We start from the raw sequence: 19,225 nt of genomic DNA, 5'->3' as shown, positions 1-19,225 counted from the left end.
CTCAAGCCACTTAAATGTTTTTAGCCCTGCAATACCTTCTTCCCTTTTTGCCCTGTGAACCCGCGAGGACAAACAAAAACCCATGCCAAGTGAGCCACTTGTGGTCTGCTATTGCAGGCGCAGGAGCTAACAGATGTGGCTTCAGAGGAGCCCCTGAGGGATGTGCTGGGTCAGTGCAGTCTTGGTGAGAGAGGATTAATTTGGGGATGACTTTGTCATGAAGATGCTTTCATGTGAGCTAGGCTAAATCTAGAGCTACTTGCTCTGGTGAGCCGTGTAGAGAAGACATCAATCAATATTATTATAGGGATTCAGTTCATTCTGTTGGCTCTGTTTTTGTGGTGCTGCTGTTCCTGTTGACATTCAAAGTAAAATGTTGGCAGGGAGAAAGTCAGTGAGATGAGGGACAGAAATGTGATTTATTCTGAATTTTTTTTGTATACACTTATGGGGAAGTTGGAGGAAGTTCATGGAAAGCAGCAATGCCAGAGATATCTTTAGCCAATGACAGCTGAAATTGCAAGAGCAAAAAGGCAGAGCCAGTCTCAGTTTGTGATGTGGGTTGTAGTCCTTCTGTGTGTTGTTTTTGTCAATGTTTTGTTCTGGTCAGCTCGGTAACACAATGGCCCTTGGGTTGGGAATATATAGTTAGAGCGGTAAAAGAGAAAATTAAAATAGAACGGGTGTTCTCCAAGAGGCTATGGGAGACGACCAGAACGTGTGTGGAGAAGGGGAATCCAGTCTGTCTTGGTTACGTGGACCAAATCTGATTTGCCCCTTAAAAGACCACTTTTTCCTTCCAAACCTAGGAGAGAGGACTCTTGTAAAATAGCGTTGGGAGTGTCGAGGGACACAGGGTAAGCTAATGATCACAGACCATATTTCCCAGAAATGACAGGTTACATTGCAGTATAATCGCCAGTCCCTTGAGAGTTGAGAAGATTGTTGTGGTCTAGCTTTGTCCTCCAAAGCTTGACTTTTAATTAAATGAACAAAAAGCCGGGCCTTAGATGTGTAAACAAGAACACTCTCAAGACTTGCATTCAAATGGAAACAGTTGTTTTTTGTTTGGGTTTGAGCATTCCCTTTCATGTTTCGCAAGCCAAAGATGGCAGCGCTGCACGAGTGCTAGAAACACAGAATTTGAATTTCAGCTGTGGACTTGTTTAGCAGAAGCTAAACTGGTGGATGTTTTATGGCATGTGGAGTGCCTTTTATCTTTTTTTGTTCCACAATGCAGAGAGGAAATCAGAAAACGTTGGTAAACCTTGAGTGGTTGATGCAGTGTATTCAGTGAAGAAGTGCAGAAGTTCAGTGGCTTGGGAGATGGCTCAAATCACGGGGTAGAGGTTTAGTTCCTTCCTTGTTACCAGTTCTGACATCCCAAGAGGTAACACAGCAGCTGGCTTCCCTGGGAAGAGAGCAAGTGATTGATGTGACACATACAGGATAGGTGAGCTTAGAGAGTACAGAAATTTTGTGGGAGGTTGTGTAAGTACATTAAAGACACTAAAATATATATTTCATTCATAGTGTCACTACGAAGGCAAAAACCAAGAGCGTAGTGGGTGGTGGAAGCCTGTGTTAATATAAAGTGTCATAAGAAATCGCTCCAACCACTGATTTCTGTGAGCTCCACGTTTAATTTCTTCTTTGCGTAGTATGCAATTAAAGAGTTCGTATGTTTCTGGAGTAATTTTTTTTCCTGCGTCTGCATATAGTACAGCTGTGCCAAAGCCTTTCAGAGGCTTGAAGGCAAATTGTGGTCGCCAACGAGATCCTTCTCAGCCTTACCTGGCCTTACAAATCCTGGAGTGAAACTACAGGGCTGAACTCTGCTTAGGACCAGACTGTGGGCTGCAGTGCTAGCCTGCTCAGAGATGGCCAAATCATATATAAACTTTTTTTGTTCTTCAGGGCTGTATGACAGTTCTGATGGCTTTCTTAAAGCAAGCATAATAGGTAGCAGTAAGAACAAAGAGAGGGGTTAAGATCAAGTTTTGTTTCGCCCTGTTTATAATCTGTATGGGCGTAATGTTTTCAGACTCTTTACTCTCCGTTTCCACTGATGTGTCCTTTTGCTTCCTTTCTGAACAATTACAGTTGTTTAGGAAAGAGGCTCCTTTTAAATCTGCTGAAGGGCCTTATTGTATGGTTAGTACCTTTTTTGTAACCTGATTCGAGTCAGTTTTTCAAGTAACCTGGAGGCCGGGATGCTGCCACCAGCTGAAGTTGTTCTTTAACCCTCAAGTGCCTGCAAGATCTTTTTTTGTCACTGCTGTTTGTTTTTTTATTTTTTATTTTTTTCTTTTTTTCTAGTGTGCCAGACAGCCCCTCTATTGAGTTAATCCAATATATAGTAAACATGTCAATATGCAGACCATTATGCATTATGCAGATCTGAATCCATCCGGTACAATAAGCGCCTTCTTTGTTGTTATGAAAGAGACTGTAACGGGGGAGATGCGTGCCTTGAAAAGGACACTGTATGCTGTGGATCTGGGATGAGCGCTGCTGGACCACAGCCACATTCAGTAGCTGCTTTGGACACTTTTTTAATATATATTTTTTATAAAGATCTGATTAAAAAAAACACAGGGTGAAAAGGAAGTGGCTCTGTGGGGAGTAAACAACTCAGTTCAGAAGAGGTGCTGATCTCCCCGCGAGGCCCGCGGCTCTGTGCTGACATTACTGAAGGATGACGTGGTCGAGCCTGAGGAGAGGAGCTGTGGAGAGCGGCGTCGCTGCCTTCAGCCACCACGACTCGAGCAGGAGCAGGCCGGGAAGGAGCAGGAGCAGGCCGGGAGAGCCGGCCTCGCTGCAGTGCTCCTGGGGAGCTACTGCCAGAGGAAGGCTTTCCTTTGGTGGCTGTGGTGGCAGCGAGCTGCTCTGCCCAACATCACTGACTGTTTGTTTTTTTTTTCTGTTGGGCCCTGTAGGTCTCGCTTTGTGTAAGAATCGTCCAGCGGTGACGGTCATGTACTGTACCTGCTAGCGCTGTGCCGTATTTCAGGGCTGTGAGGAGCTGAGCAACTAAGTGCCCTCCATTGATAATAAATAACAATGTAAACAGACGAACAAAATAATCAAGATAAACAAAAACCACTTTTGAACCTTATGGATCACAGATAACCCTCAGGGTGGGTGTTAACACCCCTCGGGCAGGAAGAAGATAGGAAATGGGGACAATTTCTATATCTTCAGTACTTTCTTCCAGCGACCAGCATTATGAGATATGTGGTTGTTTTTCATGTTTTCCTGTTTAAGGGAAAAGCTGAAGGTATCCTTACTTAAATAAAGCTTTGCACCCCCACACTGAAATAAAGGAGGGAGTATTCACAAAGAGGCAAAACAACAGTTCGCAGCTTGCTTTGGTAGCACACCACGGGCACACAGAACAGGAGAAAGGTGAGCAGGAGCTCATCTCGGGGCCAGAAGGCAGATGTTAAGGGCAGGTGTCCCGATTCCCCTGTCAGAAGCGAGTGTGGCCATACAGGTGGGCACTGTCAGGGCCCGTCGGCTCGCTACGGGGTTGTGGTGCTGCCTCGGCTGGCCCTGGTCTGGTGATGAGCTGTGTGGGGATGGTTGTTTGTTGGGTAGTACAGGCTTCCAGCTTTGCCCTAAGAAACAGGCCCAAGGCAAGGCCTAAAATGTGAAGTAAAGTGGGATTTGTTTTTTTCTTTTTCACAAAGAAAAAGCTTTAAAAAACTTGCTTATTTAGAACTCTTAAATGGAGTAACCCGGAGCAATATCAAATCTGGAAGCAAGAGCTCGTCTTTGATTCAAAGAACTACACCATGATGAAATGTTTGTAGGTTTTTTCTAGGAAACAGACCCTTACAGCGAATGCCTGTGAGCTGGGGATCCTGCCTCTGACACCTCTGTGTCAGTAACAGATCAGTTGCTGTCAGTATATGTAGGGCTGTGACAGAAGATGCTGTAGGAGGCAGGAGTTGCAGCAGGCTTTGTGTTGATTTGTCTTCCGTAGCGTGCTGTTTTGGAAAAAAAGTGGTTCCTCCAAACTGCTGCGGGGCAGCAGGCGAGTGCTTCCCAGAGTGGTTGATGCACAATAAGGAGCGGAGGTGTAAGAAGAGCAAAGCCATGGATGGAGCACATGGTTCTTTGGTGGTGGGTGAGGATTAAATACCACGTGTTCCTCAAGGTGATGAGGCTGTTGTCCAGGTCAAAATGTAGGTCTGATCAAAATGAATGTTAGCAAGCCGCAGCAGAGGTTGAAAAGAAACTGATAGGTTGAGCTCTTTATAGTTTATTGGCCCTCTTTGGTTTCATCATCAGGTGTAGATTTGTCCTGTGACTAGGAATGGGCTGCAGCTCCTCAGAAGGACTGTGGCTCGAAGCAGGTTTTTGTGCTACCTTTGGAAATTTCCATGCAGTTTGTCCCTGGGATGCCCTGAGAAAAAAAGGAACCCAAGTTGTATGGTAGGTGCAGGTGGGTACTTCTGAGCTAAAGCCTTATTCCAGAGAGGTATTTTTGTTCGTCTGGTAAAGGATGTATTGCTTCTCTTCATTGTTCTATTGTATTTTGGAGGTTATCTTTTAAACAAATACATAAATACTTCTTTAAAAAAGTAATCTCCCACTTAGAATTAGGTTTGGTTTAGAATAAATCTGAGACAAGGTAGGTAGTTCACGGAAAGGCTGGGAAGTCTGTAAGCAGCTGAATGAGAACAGCATAAATCTGACGCGGTCATTATCCCGGAGCTGATAACCTACCTGAGACTCACAGCAGGGTAAAAACAGATACTGCGTTTTTATTTTGCTGTTAGTGAGCAAAATAAATACATAATAGTGAATTTCCAGTTGGGAACAGAACACAAAGCAAAGACGAGTTACACTGGTCATATTTAAAAAAAACAATATAAGCAGGAATATTGAAAACTCTTAGATGGAAAATAAATACTCTAAAGAGCATTTTATGTGCTTTTCAGTCTGACAGGTCAGTTTATATTGTAAGTCTGCATACTCTTTCTCTAAAATGGGATCCAAAGAAAACACAGCACTGCCAAATGGAAATTGTAGTAGACTTTGAGCTCTGATTAATTTGTTTTTCATATAATCCCTTTCAGGGCAGGGAGAAAAACGTGAGAAAAAGATGATGCATTGTGGTATAATTAACTTTTGTGAACAGTGTAAACTTTGAAAGAATTTAAAAAAACAAAAAACTCAACGCTGCTTTAGTTGGAACTGTTTTTTCCAAATGTCAGTATGGGCCAAGGTGCTTGTCCTACTTCACGTTTAGGTCTCTGCAGTTCTCATTATATGCATCAAGTTCTGCAAAACACAATTTGCTAGATAGACTAATAAGTTCTTAAATCACAAATGTCAGCAGCATGCTCATCTGTAAGCCATTGCTAACATTTGAGCCCCCTGGACTTCATCCTTTCAGTATTAAGGGGATGATGTTTCATAATTGAGGCAAGTGAGTGCATACTTTTTCCATAAAGTTCTAGGAATCTCATTGATTTATAAAAGCATTAAATATCTAAAATTAAGTAACTTTCAAGCTGAAACAAACATAAAGCTAAAACCAATATGCCTTAGAAAACCCAGCCTCGGAATAGATGCATGGACAGATATATAATGCTTTAGTTAACGGTTGCTGCCATTTCTCTTACAAATTGTTCTTTAGGGTATTGTAACTCAGCTGTTTTTAAACCCATCACTCTGGAACCTTGCCTGCAAAATGTCAGCGCAAGTGCAAATTTCATTTCTTTAACAAAATAAAGGGCTTGGAGCAGCTAAGCTTTCTAAAATTTTATGGCAGTAAAATAAATTTTGCTACTTTTGCTTTGGCATAACAGGAACCATTCTGTTCACCTTGTCCTGCCAACAGGTAGAGTCAGAAACCAAAACAGTTTAATTGGAGAAACGCTCTATTTTAACTTTTTTTTTTCTTTTTTCTTTTTCCTTCCTAAAGGAAGGAGAAGCCTGATGTCCAAACGTAAACTTGCTGATATTATTGTTGAGCTGTGCTTCGGCCAGAGGGCACGGTCTCTTGAGGATGGGTGGGAGGATGGGTCTTTCTGAAGAAAGTTTCAGAAGCTGAAAGCAAGGCTTGGATCCCAGCTTGCAAAAGCAATTTCATCCAGGTCATGGTTGTCTTCACTGCAGATCTGGGAGGTGGGAAGCCCACGTTGTTGCCTCATGTGACCATCTATTACCAGAGCTACTGTCTTGGGTATCTTTCACATTCCCCTCCCATCTGGCTTTTTAGAGCTGGGTATGGCCAGCCCATTCACCTTGTCTTTTTTTTTAATTTGTTTGTTTCGGTGTTGTTTTCTTGAGATTAAAGCTTTGACACATCTACTCCAGGCAGTAGTATGCAATTCTGTACTCACTATATGCTAAAATGGGAACTTCTTATCTCGCTGCGCCTGAAGGCCAAGTGTTTTGCGTGGTACATTAGGATTTTTTTGTTTGTTTTTAAGGTTTAGGCAATGAATGTTCTTGGTTGTGGCTACTTCTAGTGCAGCAGTTCCCATTAAAATACATAATAGAAGGAAGACTAGGTAATAGTTGCCTAGAAAACATCTGTTTCTCAGCAAAGATCCTGTCCTATTGTGGTTAGGTTTTTTTTTTTTTCATTGTCCCTCTAGCGCGGAAGTGTGGTTCTTATTTTGCCCTTAATGTGTATTATCTGCCAGTAATCATTCGGTGTCCTACCTGTTTTTTAAGTCCTTGTCGGATATTATTAAGTCCTTGTTGGATGTTAGAGTTGCTATGGTTTTAGCATGTTCACATCCTGGATCCTCTGTTAGCTTAAGTTATTAGCTTTAGATAAGAATTGTGGGACAGAAGGACTGCTTTTGATTGTCAGAGTGGTTTCTGAATCTCTAGAGAGTTTGTCAGGGTTAGAATTAATATTTTTGGCTCCAGAGTTTATGTTTGGACTTATTTCTTGTCTGAGGAAAAAAAATGTTGTTAAAATAATTAAGCCTAGCATGTGTAAGAAGAGAACCTTTCCACAAAATTTAATTGCTTGGAGTTTATTTAAGTTTTGGGTTTCTCAAATAAATTGGTATTTTACTTTGTTTGCTTACAAGCAGCTTTATTATCTACTCTGGGGAGTCTTTATTCCTTGTTTTCCACGGAAGACCAAGTCTGAGGGAGTCCAAGAACAACAGCTCTCTCCACACCATAGTTCTTTGTTTTACATCAAAGTGTGTTTTGTGTCTAATTATTGTATTATTAGTACTTTTCTTCCAGCCCCTTTAAAATTATTATTGTGGTACTTGACTAATATGGAAAGACCTAATAAACAGATTTATTAGGGACCATTCCTCTTGGGCCATTGTTTTCTCGAGTGCATTGAGTTCAGCCTGTTGTTTCCAAGGGAAATTCCTCGCTGTGATGCTGTGTGTTCTTGTAAATAAATTGATCCCGTGTTTCTTAGAACTTGAGAAACTTTTTTTTTGTGCCTTCGTGCCAAAATGAGTGCAGCTTGGTTCGCTGGAACATGCAAAGCGGAATTCCATGCATTAGTTACAGGTCCGAGCACTTTCTTTTCCTCCCAGTTGCAGTGCAGGAGGTGCTGAGGAGCTTTCTGTGGGCTTTGTGGGGTTGCTGATCAAGTCATCGCAAGGCAAGAGTGATTCAAAAAGTCATAAGTTGGAATCTTTTGGATAGCGTTCACCTTTATGTCCATGTATCAAGGTGGTGTAGAGGGGATGTAAATCAGTAATGTAACGACCAGGGGATTATTGTCTATGCTGATCGACTTCTTGGGAGTCGTGTGGCTGAGCCCCTGGCCTGCTTGCACGTGTGTCATGATGTAATTTGAAGCAGGGTGTGCAGATGAACGGAGTTTATGTCTCTCAAGCTAATGCAGCTCTCTTTTCAACAGCAGTAATCACACAACGTTCCTCTGTCGTCTGAAGGACGTGGCTTGCGGCCCTGTGCTGCTGCTGGTAGCGTTAATAGTGATGGGTTAAATGAAATAGATACTCAGTGTGTATGTAAAGCAGTTACTTGGTTCCTATTTTAACAGGGTAGCCTAATAAAGTTGGGAAAAAAATTATGGCTACTGGAAGAGTGAATGTGCATTACGGTTCTGCAAACCTTAAAAATGTTTTGTTTACTGACTTTCCTGTTTTCTTCTACACTTTCAGTTTGTGGGCCAAATGTTGACATTCGCAATGATATCCATGAGCTGAAACGTCTGGAGAACTGTACGGTAATTGAGGGTTTCCTTCAAATTCTGCTCATCTCTAAAGCAGAGGATTACCGCAACTTCCGCTTCCCAAAGCTCACTGTCATAACTGACTATTTGCTGCTGTTCCGTGTGGCAGGCTTGGAAAGCCTCAGCGATCTCTTCCCCAACCTCACAGTTATTCGTGGGAGGAACCTTTTCTACAACTATGCCTTGGTTATCTTTGAAATGACAAATCTTAAAGAGATTGGGCTTCACAATTTGAGGAACATAACCCGCGGGGCCATACGGATTGAGAAGAACTCTGACCTGTGTTACCTCTCCACGGTGGACTGGTCTCTCATCCTAGATGCGGTGTCCAATAACTACATTGTTGGGAATAAACCTCCAAAGGAATGTGGGGACTTGTGTCCAGGAACAATGGAAGAGAAGCCATTGTGCGAGAAGACCTCTATTAACAACGAGTACAACTACCGCTGCTGGACCACAAACCACTGCCAGAAAAGTAAGAATTGAATAGCTTGAGTTTCTGTTACCTCTTTGTGGAGCAGAGGTTTAATTTTGTGGTTTTATTTTAAGCTCATTAGTAACTTAAACTTTTCTTCTGGTATGTAGTCCACATGACGAGTTATCCAGTAACTAGACAGATAAATTCCTCCCCAGCTAGAAGAGGATCATCTCACTTGATCGAAAAAACAACAACCCAAAAGTATCAAAAACCCTCAAGCTTCCTGCATTACTTCCCCATGAAAAAGTTTCCAGGTGTTTAAGTGTAGAATTAATGCACAGCTGGGTTGAGGACTTCAGCAGGAGGTGGCTTTTGAGCTCCATGTCCTCCTGCTCGCTGAAGTGATGTTACGTATGCCCCGGTCGCTGCCGCGCTGAAGCTGTTTACTGAACTCACTTTGACTTTGTTCTTTGCCTCCCTTGGCATGTACCTTCAGAAGTTTCTGTGATGACAAATTCTGTACCTAAGATTTTTTTTTTTTTTTTTTTTTTACTTAAAGCATTTTTGTTACAGTACAGTGTGCAGTGTTAAAGAGTCAGTGGCTATCTTGACTCTCGGCGAAGTTATCCTTGCCTGTTTTTGTTCTTACCTGGTATGACAGTTTGTGTTTTTCTGATAGCAATCATTAGCAAAAACAAAACCTGATCTCTTCTCACTTTTTAAAAATAGAGTAAACAAATACATAGTTTACTCAGATAACATGATTACATGGCAGGCTTTTTGAGTTCATCCTGTAACTTTATGAAAGCTGAGCCCTGCAGTATCAGTGGGGCTTAATTACAAGCAGTCGTCACTGGGAGGAACAGTTCCTAAATTCCATGGGCAGTCTTGACTACCATACTAGATGGTAGGAAACACCCCTGTGTGAGAGAAAACAGAAACAGGGCTGTTCAGGTTACTGTCCTCTGGGAGAGCTGATTGTGTGTTTATGTCTTAAGTAGGTCATCAGGTGCTTGTGAAGCCCTCACGTTCAATTAGAAGTGAAATTAAAGCACCTTGTAGGGCAGTTTCAGTGAACACATGCCAAAAATGTCTCTGTGAAAAGGCATTTGTGGGGCTATGATTTTATCAATAATTCTTCCAGGAAATAAAGTCAGTGATTAAATAAAGAGAAGAAAGCCCCTCGGCCTCTTACTGGAAGACTGTGTGACTTGTCGGAGGTGAGGGAAGTGAGCTGCTCTGCTTTCTTACTTTGTGTTGCCGTGAGTCATTAGGCTTCAGCAAGCCGAATTTATGTCCTCATTAAGAGTGCAGCTTGGTTGTCTGCAGAGGGTGACCGAGGTGATTCCTGTGCCAACCTCGTTGCCTTCAGTGATTTGAATGGGTATAAGTAGTGTTTTTAATGGGATACAACAACTCGCTTTCTGCTCTGTGCTCCGGCTGTTTGGAGTAGACAAAAGTAATGTGCAAGAAAAGCCTGTTGACTTCTAGGGGAATGTTAACATAATTTGGATCCCAAATGCACATGAGAAGAGATGTGTTTAGATAAGATGAGGTCATAGTTATACTGTGATGGCAGCGCTTTTAAAGCAGAGATGTAAGTAATGTTTTTCTTTTCCTATATGCTTTCATCTTCCTTTTGTGGGAGATCATGAAGAAGAAAGAAAGTATTGAAAAAGAGCCTTAAAAGGCTTGTTAAGAGTATTACACTGTGGAAAACAATGTGGGTTTAGAGTATCTTAGGTTGCATAGCATAACAAGAATCGCCAAGTTCTATTAAATAAAGAGCGAGAAGGTTGGGCCTATTTAATCTGCTAGTCCTGATAAGCCACTGACTTCATGAGGAAGGCTTTTAATTTGCCAGCCATTTGTTTTGAAGGAAAACAAACAACAAAAAAAGACACAACACCAAAGTGTTCCCTTTCTGAAGAAAAACAAGGGAGGTGTAAATGTCCAGTGGTTGAAAAGGAAGCTTTCTGTCTGTTGTGCTAGATTGCTTGAACGCACTGGCAATGAACTCCTGGCCTGGAGAGGATACGCTGTACAAAACTACACAAGGACATGAAAAAGAATAGAAGCAAGGACTTCAAGTGACTGGGTGTTTTTAATCTGCGTTTTCCTACCAGTAAAGACAGGAGACCCATGTTATTTTCCAGGGAATATTTTTCTAGTGTAGTATCTAATTTAACCCTGACATTCTCCTTGTGCGTCACAGTAATGTTGAACTGAAAATGCTGTCTGTCACTCAGGGTTCATTTATGCCTTTTTATTTTTCTTTGTTCTGGATCTGTGGAGGAGGGTATATTAAATCTCTTTTGTCCTTGGGTAGGTTTTACGCTGAAAGATCTCAAGTTGGTGGGTAAAACGCTGTGTGGGAACACTTAGTACTTTCAAGTAGCCTGGCTTCTGTTTAGTCTTGCCATTGAATGGAAGTTGTTTTTTTCCTTCTCTTTCTTGCTCACAAACAAAGGAAAAACCTTGTGCTTCCTTCAATATAACTCGTGCAGGAACAATGTTGAGGGTGGAGGGGAGGAGAGAGGGAAGGATATGCTGTGTTTGACTTAGAATAATCCATTGACGTTTCTATAGTTGAATAAGCTACAAAGAAGCTGTAACTTTAAAATTTTTTTTTGTAAAGGTTCAGCATAAAGTGTCGGCAGTGTCTCTGCCAGTTTTGTTGCCCTGGTTTCTGTGTAGTATACATTCCTTTACCTTTGAGTGCCCCAAGGCAGCAGCCTTACTAGTTCGCTCACTTTGGAGCCACGGCATGCTCTGTTGGGCTTGGCATGCTATCATCTCTCTGACTTGCACCTACTTCTCTTCTGGCATATCGAATGTCAGCCGTGCTTCATTCAGTTTGGTTGCAGGTCCACATAAAAACCTCTTTCAAGATAAAAGGAGATTTCTGAAGTTGTTTCCATGAATGGTTGGACTTCGGGGCACAGGTAGAGATGGAAAAGGTAAAAACTTAGTGTTCAGACACACAAATAAGATGATAGCCTCTCTCTTTTTTTTTTTTTTTTTTTTTTTTGCCACCTTCTGGCAGTTGTGACTGCTGGAAACACTTCTGGAAGCTGCCTGCATCTTACTCAGCGATTGATGTGAGAACCAGAAAAACCCTTCCTGCTGTGCCCCTTGAAAGAGCAGTCACTGGTGACACGCTTGCTTCGCCTGTCCATTGACCTACTGTAAAGCAGACTTCCATTGTTTTCCATATTCTTCTGTTGATGACTAAATTTGGAGGTTTGCTGCTTTGGTCGCTAGGTCTTTGCATAAACCAAGTGTAAATTACAGTTGTGAAAGCCTGCCTGGAAGTTTAGGATCCCTTGTCTACTGTAATCTTTGTGTTCGGTTTTCTGAATGAGTCCAGCTAACACCTCCTAAGGAGCTTTTTGCACTTGCAGAGGCGATGAGAAATGAAGTTGGCAAACTGTCTGTAAGAGAGCAATGGCAAAACTAGCAGAGATCCACATACACGATCTGTGGAGTACATGTGTGTGTTTTTTCTTTTTGCGCTGCATCTTAATTATTCACCCACTTTACATCCACCCCCCAATTAACTTGGAGAAACTCTCCATCAAGTATTAGCTGAAAATCATCCTTTGCTACCCTGGTAAAAGAAGAACAAGGGCTCTGGTGAGGCAGGGGAGGACAGACTGCTACCCCCTGCCGCGAAGGCGTAACGGCTTCGGCTGAAACTTCTGGGGACAGAATAAGCACGTTTTCCATAAAAACAATGAAAGTGAGTATCTGAAGCACATGAGGGATCTTTAGAATTAATTTGGCACTGGCATAAAGAAAAAAAAAAACACGTTTAAATCGATGTTGTCAAGAGAATTAGGGCCATAAGCATAAGCGCATGTTTTAAGAGGTGAATTTGACATGAAAAACAATAGCTCACGTAGGCTGCGCTGCAAAACACAATGGCCAAAAACGCGAGGCTTCCAAATGTGTGAAACCAAAGACCACAGAAAAGGCATGTGAGGATTTGGAGGCTGATAAAGAAGCAGATGGCAACTGAGCACAAAATGTTTTCAATGAAAATGTATCCTTATTCCTTTCTGAATCGGTTTGACGGTGGCCTGAAAAGCTGCAGTGTATGTGGGGAATGGGGAACAGGAGGGAGAGAATGACAGTGAGTGGGAAGAGCGGTCCATATGTACCTTCCACTAAAATGTTTAAACATATGGAGACAGTAACATGATGTATTCTCACAAATATTCGGAATCTGCTCCTGTTTGTTTACACGGAGCTCACCAGATAATGCAGTCGAGTGGTATCGTTTGACATAGCTCCATTGACTTGTGCGGTACTTACCAGTGTACGCCATCTGGGAATCTGCTCCCTGGTGATTCAGCAGAGTAGTGGCGAAACCATGTGCTGGGATTTTTTTTTCCCCTTCTCTCCTCCCTGCTCTTCCCTCTCAGGGAATCTACCCTCAGTACTCCTCCGTCTTTGAGAAACACGGATCTTACAGGAACGATATGAAGATGCGAAGGGAGGGGGCAGAGAGAGGAGAGACGAGTAGGGAGCCAGCGGTGCTCCATCAGATTGCCCTTATTTTGTTTTAAATTACATCTGCATGCTTTTTTTTTTTGTTTGTTTGCTGCTTCATTTAAGGGTGTGTGGTTTTGCTTTGTTTGTTTGTTTCTTTAACCCTGAGAGGTAATAGAAATTGCCTGTACCAGCAGGAGACAATAAATACGCTTTTCAAGTTTTTGTAGTAAGCAGTTTTGATGTGCTATGATGGTAAGTGAAGCTAGCGTATATAATGCTCATAGTATTCTGGTTGGGTTTGAAAAACAACAACATACAAACCTGAACAGAGTTTGAAATGGACAGGTTGTTTGTCTGGTTGGTTGGTATGCAAACTCTCCAGCAAGCAAACATCTTCTGAAAAGAATAAATAGAAGGGTAGACAAAAAAAAAAAATCGTAAAAGGCACAGTTGGTGTCACTGAGTTAGAAAAATCTGGAGCACGTTAAAAATTTTTTTTTAGTGTTTTCGTTCTGAATGAAGTTTTTTCCTGACTTTCGCTCCCCTCCTGAGAAGCTTGCTCCTCAGCCAAAGGTTTCCCAGAATTTTTATTATGGCTGTGAGAGCATATTTAATTAGTAAGCTGGAATGGCCGCAGAGCAGTTGAGGCCAATCTGCAGTTAATTACTGTAGCAGTGGTTTATATTCTGAGAAAAGGGCTAAAATTAAACAAACGTATGCTTGCCATTTCTCTTTGTTCCGTAGCAAAGTTCTGTTGCAAGATGCCATAACCTGGGAGGGAACATCTCGAGTCCTGCAGCCTCTGTACCAGTCACCAGAAACTAAGTGCGAGTGTTTAATATTTGTCTTGGCTCCCTATCTGCTTTCTGGCGTAAATGTGCAGTGTTTTTGGGAGGGCTTCACATTTCGAAGTTCTGTTTTCCAGTATTAAAGGCTTGACAAAATTAATTGTGTGCATCAGTGACTCTTTGCCACAGTTTTTATTTTTAATTGTTCCAAAAATTTCGAACTTTTGCACACTTTTTGGAGTAAAGAGTAAAAACTTGAAATTGTAGGGGAAGAAGTTCAGTATGTTGTCAGAGGGTTTGATTCTTGTATATTTTTTATTCACGTGTATGCATTTTTTTTTTTTCTGCTGACCAAACATGCTATTTTACATCTGCTTTGACATGCTTCATCTTTCAGTCCAAAGGTGGACGCTCACCAGATGATGCGCAGTCATTTTCCAGTGAGCGTCCTTCATTTCTTCTGGTGCTGTTCTTCCTAAAGGAATAGGGAAAGGAAATTCATATGTAGCGGAATGAGATCAGTGCATGCTTCCATGACTTCAGTGGAGGTACAGTACCTTACAGATAATAGTAGGATGCTTAAACGTATCTGCCTGTTCCCCAGTAACACAGACTGTTTGGCACAGGCCTTGGGCTGACCATACTGAGTGCCAAGAGATGGGGGTTACCAGTTTTGAAGTTGATACACCCCACAAAAACCTTGCTTGAGGTAGGAAGTGCAGCCAGTTTTCTGTGCATTCTGTCAAAGCCTGTTACACGTGCTGAGACTGATAGCTGGCTGGGCAGAAGACCCTTTGAGGTCTGCCCCACGCCTCTCTTTAATGGCTTGGGATCTGTCTCACAAAATTTAGAAATTTTGATTGCTATTACGGTATGGATTTACGTGAAGTATCGTAGCCAAACAACAGCTCCATTGTCAGAAAAAGAACTATATAAGTATAATTTGAGATGATTTGTGGCAAACAGTCATCCCCTGGTTTTATGGGTTGCATGTACGTTAACTCCTTGGTTGAGTTTCTCCTGATACTGTGTGGTAATGGGTGGGGAGATAAAACAATGCCAGTTCTTATGAGACGATATAAAAGCATCCTTGTGTTGTCATGGCACTAAATTTGAACCTTATCTTTAGTTAACCTGCTTAGAGGGGACTTCCTGGCACCATTGGTGCTCAGTAGGCAAATGTTTGGTAACAGAGCAGACAGTTGTATTGTTAATTACATGCAGTGTAAGCCTTAAATTTTATGATAAATTAGCAAAACAACTGGGAACTGGGAATAGCTAGCAAAATGTCAGGGAAATGTCAATTGTAAAACCAGAGGAAAGCTGCTTTTTTTTGCAAATGTCGCAGGGACAAGGCAAACTGAAGCTGGCTTAGGGTTTGCTGCAGTTCTCGACGTCGGTGGCTCTTGCCATGAATGAGTCCAGCTAGCAGTGACCGAGCGGTGGCTGCCTGTCCTGGGATCTCTGTGCCGACAGGGATTGCTTGTGCAGACATCTAACGAAGTGTGAGCTTGAGCTGCAGTCTTCTGATCTTGGTGGGGGCCCTAAAAAGATCTGTGCGCCGCCCAGCCGTCCGTGTGCGTGGAATGTGTAGAGCCGGATCTTTGGCAGTGACTGATCCGGAGTTGAATTTGGCTGGAGGAGGCTTGGAGGTGGGCACGTGAGCACATTCACTGAACTCGCCAGCTGACTTCTCATAAGAAATAAAGGTGAAACTCACCTAAATTCAATCCCAGAGAGGAATCGTGCCCCATAAGTTTTGAATAGTGGGTGCCATTTTTCTTTTTTCCTTTCCCAAACACACATGAACATAAAGAATTAATTGTCCTTAAGCATTTTCATAAGCTGTTTTCATGTGGCAACCAAGTTTTCAGTCTTCAGCAGTGATGAAACAGTTGTTGTTTAGCCTTCCTTCCCGCTAATAGCGTGATTTCCTTCTCAAGTCTGTTTACGGCTCTGAGAATTAACTCATAATAAAAGATGCTCGGATAATAGTATGTTAATACAGATTGTACAATTACCTGCTTTTTTTTTCTCCCCCCTTTGAGGTGAACTGAGCCTGGTTCAGCTCTGGGCGCTCTCTTCCTCCCCCTCCCCGGCGACGTTTCCAGTGTTGAGAATGGAATGTGCATGTGCTATCAGCTCAGCGCTAAAAATGATTTAGCAAGTAGTTTGCCCGCCATAACATCTCGGGGCTGAGGTGCCCATAATTTGAGTTTTTAAAGCTAAGAGCCTGTAAGTTCACAAACCCCATGCTGTTCCCTCTTTTTTTCTCATTTACTGTATCTTGTGGGGCAAAATGAACTTGTAGTTACCTGCCCACAGCATAGTTCTGTATGCCCCGACTAATTATTAAATACATTTGTATGGCCCTTGATGATGAGGGCGAGCATGAATTCAGCACATGACTTGAGGATCCCTCCTAGAATGTTTGGGGGGAGTTTGGTTGCTGATTTCTGCATCCAGAGGGATTTCAGTGGCTGGTGTTTTGGGGAATCTGGTTGCTGATTTGCACATTCAGAGGGATTTCGAGGCAACTCCAAGTTCTCTTTGTTGCTCAAGTTCAGCTGACGCTCTTAGGTGGCTCCGACTTGTAGCCTGTACATCAGTGTGACCTTCGTGATGGGTTTTTTCCTTGTTGCAACACATTTGGTTTATAGGCGCTTGGCTGTCCCCTCCTAACAAACCGTGCTCTCTGGCTCTGGAGGCTCCTCGTCCCCGTTAGCCGTCCCATCGACTTCGTGCTACCAAAACCCATTTGGAGGGTCTGCTTCTCCTGTGGGGGCTGTTTCGGTGATGAGAGGGAGATTGAGGCTTGTGGATGGGGTAGAGCTTGCAGTTTTGTGAAATGATGCCATTTGGGAAGCACGTTGGAAGTGTCGAGCGTGCAGCGAAAGTCTTTTCTATCAGCGCAGGCCTCGGGAGGAGGAGATGTTTTTCTATGTATAGAAACTTCCCGTATAGGATGGCAAGGCAAGGTTGCAGGGGGGTTGCCTGTCTCTTTAAGTGGGTTTATAATTGGCTAGGAATTTTTGTCAGCTTAGTCACTGCAGCATTCAGCGGATGAGGGAAAAAAACCACAGGCCCCAACCGTTACAGCCGTGGATAGGCTCTGTCATCCCAAAGGAATGCATGTGAACAAAACACTTTGTGCGGTGCAACCGTTGGCCTAAACAGTATTGCATTCTTAAAGCAGGCTCTGAGTCACATGGAGCAGATGGATTGTTTCACTAAAATGGAAGTTATGTATCACGGAGCTGGGATGGAGCTTTTCAGCCTGGTTCAAATAGGTCACCCTACGGGTGTGGCGAAGGGGTGTAAAGGTAAAAGAGGTTAAAAAAAAAAAATAAAAGAAAATCTTCTTGTTCTTTGGTTGAAGTAGTTTCCGTGGTGTTAAAAAGGCAGGGAGATCTTTTGGATTAATTGCGGTGCTGGCGTGCTGCTCTCAAGGTTTGTCCCTAGGTATCAGACAAGCACGGTGCTAATTCCCAGGCGCTCCGTGCTGCTCCGACGTGTGACACCCAGGAAGCTTCGTGCTGCACAAACGGATCCAAGCAACTGCTGTTCTGTAGGAGAGGGGAGAAAAAACACAAACCCAACCAAACAACAAACCAGAAGTACAAAGGAGCCCCCACCAAGCCAGAACCCAAAGCTGCTGCCCCTGATCACAGTAACGCTGGCTGCTCTGCACCTCCGGCCGCCCAGCCCAGCGTCTGTCTCTTCGCCCTGCTCCTCGCTGGTGCTCACGATAATTGATCAGGGAGAGATAAGGCTCTGTCTCCAGGGCTGGTGTTACCCTTTAGTGGGTTTTATCTTTTCCTTTGGGGGATTTGAAGTAATCTAATAGGAGTGTTGCCTGCCTCCAGCCCTTAGAGCGTAGAGAGGAGGAGCTGTGACTGCTGGCTGAACAAGTCCAGAGCTGAAAAATGATGGATATATGGATATATATTTCTGTTTTGTGGGGACTCCCCTTTAAAGAGCAGCCTAGCACGTGACAGAAGCCTGAGCCACCGCTTGGTGTGGGCAGCTGCTCTCCAGGGCCAGGCTGTGGGTGCCTGGAGCAGGGCATGTTTGTGGCTCTCAAGCCAGCTATCAGCAAGGCCCGTGTTTGAGAATCACTGCCTCCCCACCTAGCATGAGTTGAATCTGAAATCATTACAACGTCAAGGGCAAACATTGACTAAGTTCCCTTCCATCTCCGGAGCTTTCCTCCTGAAGGCAGCGCGTGCATCGGAGGTAGGAGCTGTCTCCCAGGGAAGATGCTTTGCTTTAAGGCTGCTTGGCAGAATCAGAATTGACTGGTCCACGCGAAACGCTGCTCGCAGACCCGAGATTGCAGTGACTCACCGTCTGCTCCGTCTTCTGTGATCTGAGAGTCTGCGATTAAACGCTGCAGTGGGTGGTGGAGATAAAACCCAGGATGGAAATCCTCACTTCAGAGCTGGAGCCGTCTTCCTCTTCCCTCTGCAGTTGTTTGCGTGTGTTCGTTTCTCTTCTTTAGAGGAGAAATTAAAGTAATCAGTGTTGCTGTGCTCTAGAAAACTAAGAGTGGTGGCAGGGGAAACTGATACCTCTTCCAGGAAAGTGAACAGAGACTTGTTAAAAAAAAAAAATAATAAAAAAATCAAAGGCTGGCTTAGGGTAAAGTTGGTTTCAGGAGAATACAAGTAATTGGGGTATGTCTTAGAGGTGGAAAAATCCATATTCTTCCTCGGACAAGCTTTTATTCTAGCCTTAGGAAGCTTCTTGAGGCTGATGGCCTTGTCAGCCCCCTGCAGACAGTCTTTGTTAGGAGATGGATGCAGTAGAGTTAGGAGAGGGCAGTGCTGGAGTGGGGGATGCAGTGGCAGTGTTGCAGCATGGCAGTGCTGCAGAAAGCGGCCAGCTGGTGAGAGTTTCTTGTGGTTTCAGAGCTGGGCTGCCTGCTCGAGCAGGAGCATCGTGAATGTGCCCCGTGAACTGACGTGGCTGGGGAATGGCTCAGTTTTACTCATAGCGGGTCATAGCCTTGTCCCTGTGCTGGCAGGGCTCTGCACTCAGCATCCACGAGCTTCCCGGCTGGAGAAATTCACCACGGTGCGTGTAGGACCTGAAAGCTTCAAGCTGGGAAGCTTTTGTGCTTCTCTACTTGGTAAATATTAAAATGGTAGCCGGCCTGGGATGAGGGAGGAGGAGGAAATGCGGAGCACTGGGCTCACCAGTCACCATAAATGGTGCAAAGCTCCGTGCACATCTTCAGGAGACGCGCTTTGTTTGCTTTAAGGATGTTTAATAAACAAAATCCGTTCTATGGCGTGTAGCAAGAAGTGAAAATGTTTGTTT

The 19,225-nt window shown here is 43.4% G+C and overlaps 1 protein-coding gene across 2 annotated transcripts in view; it reads left to right on the top strand.

Annotated features, from left to right (window-relative positions):
* The window catches only part of IGF1R (insulin like growth factor 1 receptor), a 168,972-nt gene that overhangs the window by 19,017 nt on the left and 130,730 nt on the right, over positions 1 to 19,225 (top strand). For both annotated transcript variants that reach the window (XM_032194908.1, XM_032194907.1), the window contains exon 2: positions 8,130 to 8,675. In XM_032194908.1, the coding sequence (XP_032050799.1) occupies positions 8,130 to 8,675 (546 nt within the window). The remainder of the gene's footprint in view (positions 1 to 8,129; positions 8,676 to 19,225) is intronic.

This window comes from Aythya fuligula, chromosome 11 (genome assembly GCF_009819795.1).
Source record: "Aythya fuligula isolate bAytFul2 chromosome 11, bAytFul2.pri, whole genome shotgun sequence".
Lineage (NCBI taxonomy): Eukaryota > Metazoa > Chordata > Aves > Anseriformes > Anatidae > Aythya > Aythya fuligula.
This window is presented reverse-complemented; position numbering and strand designations above follow the sequence as displayed.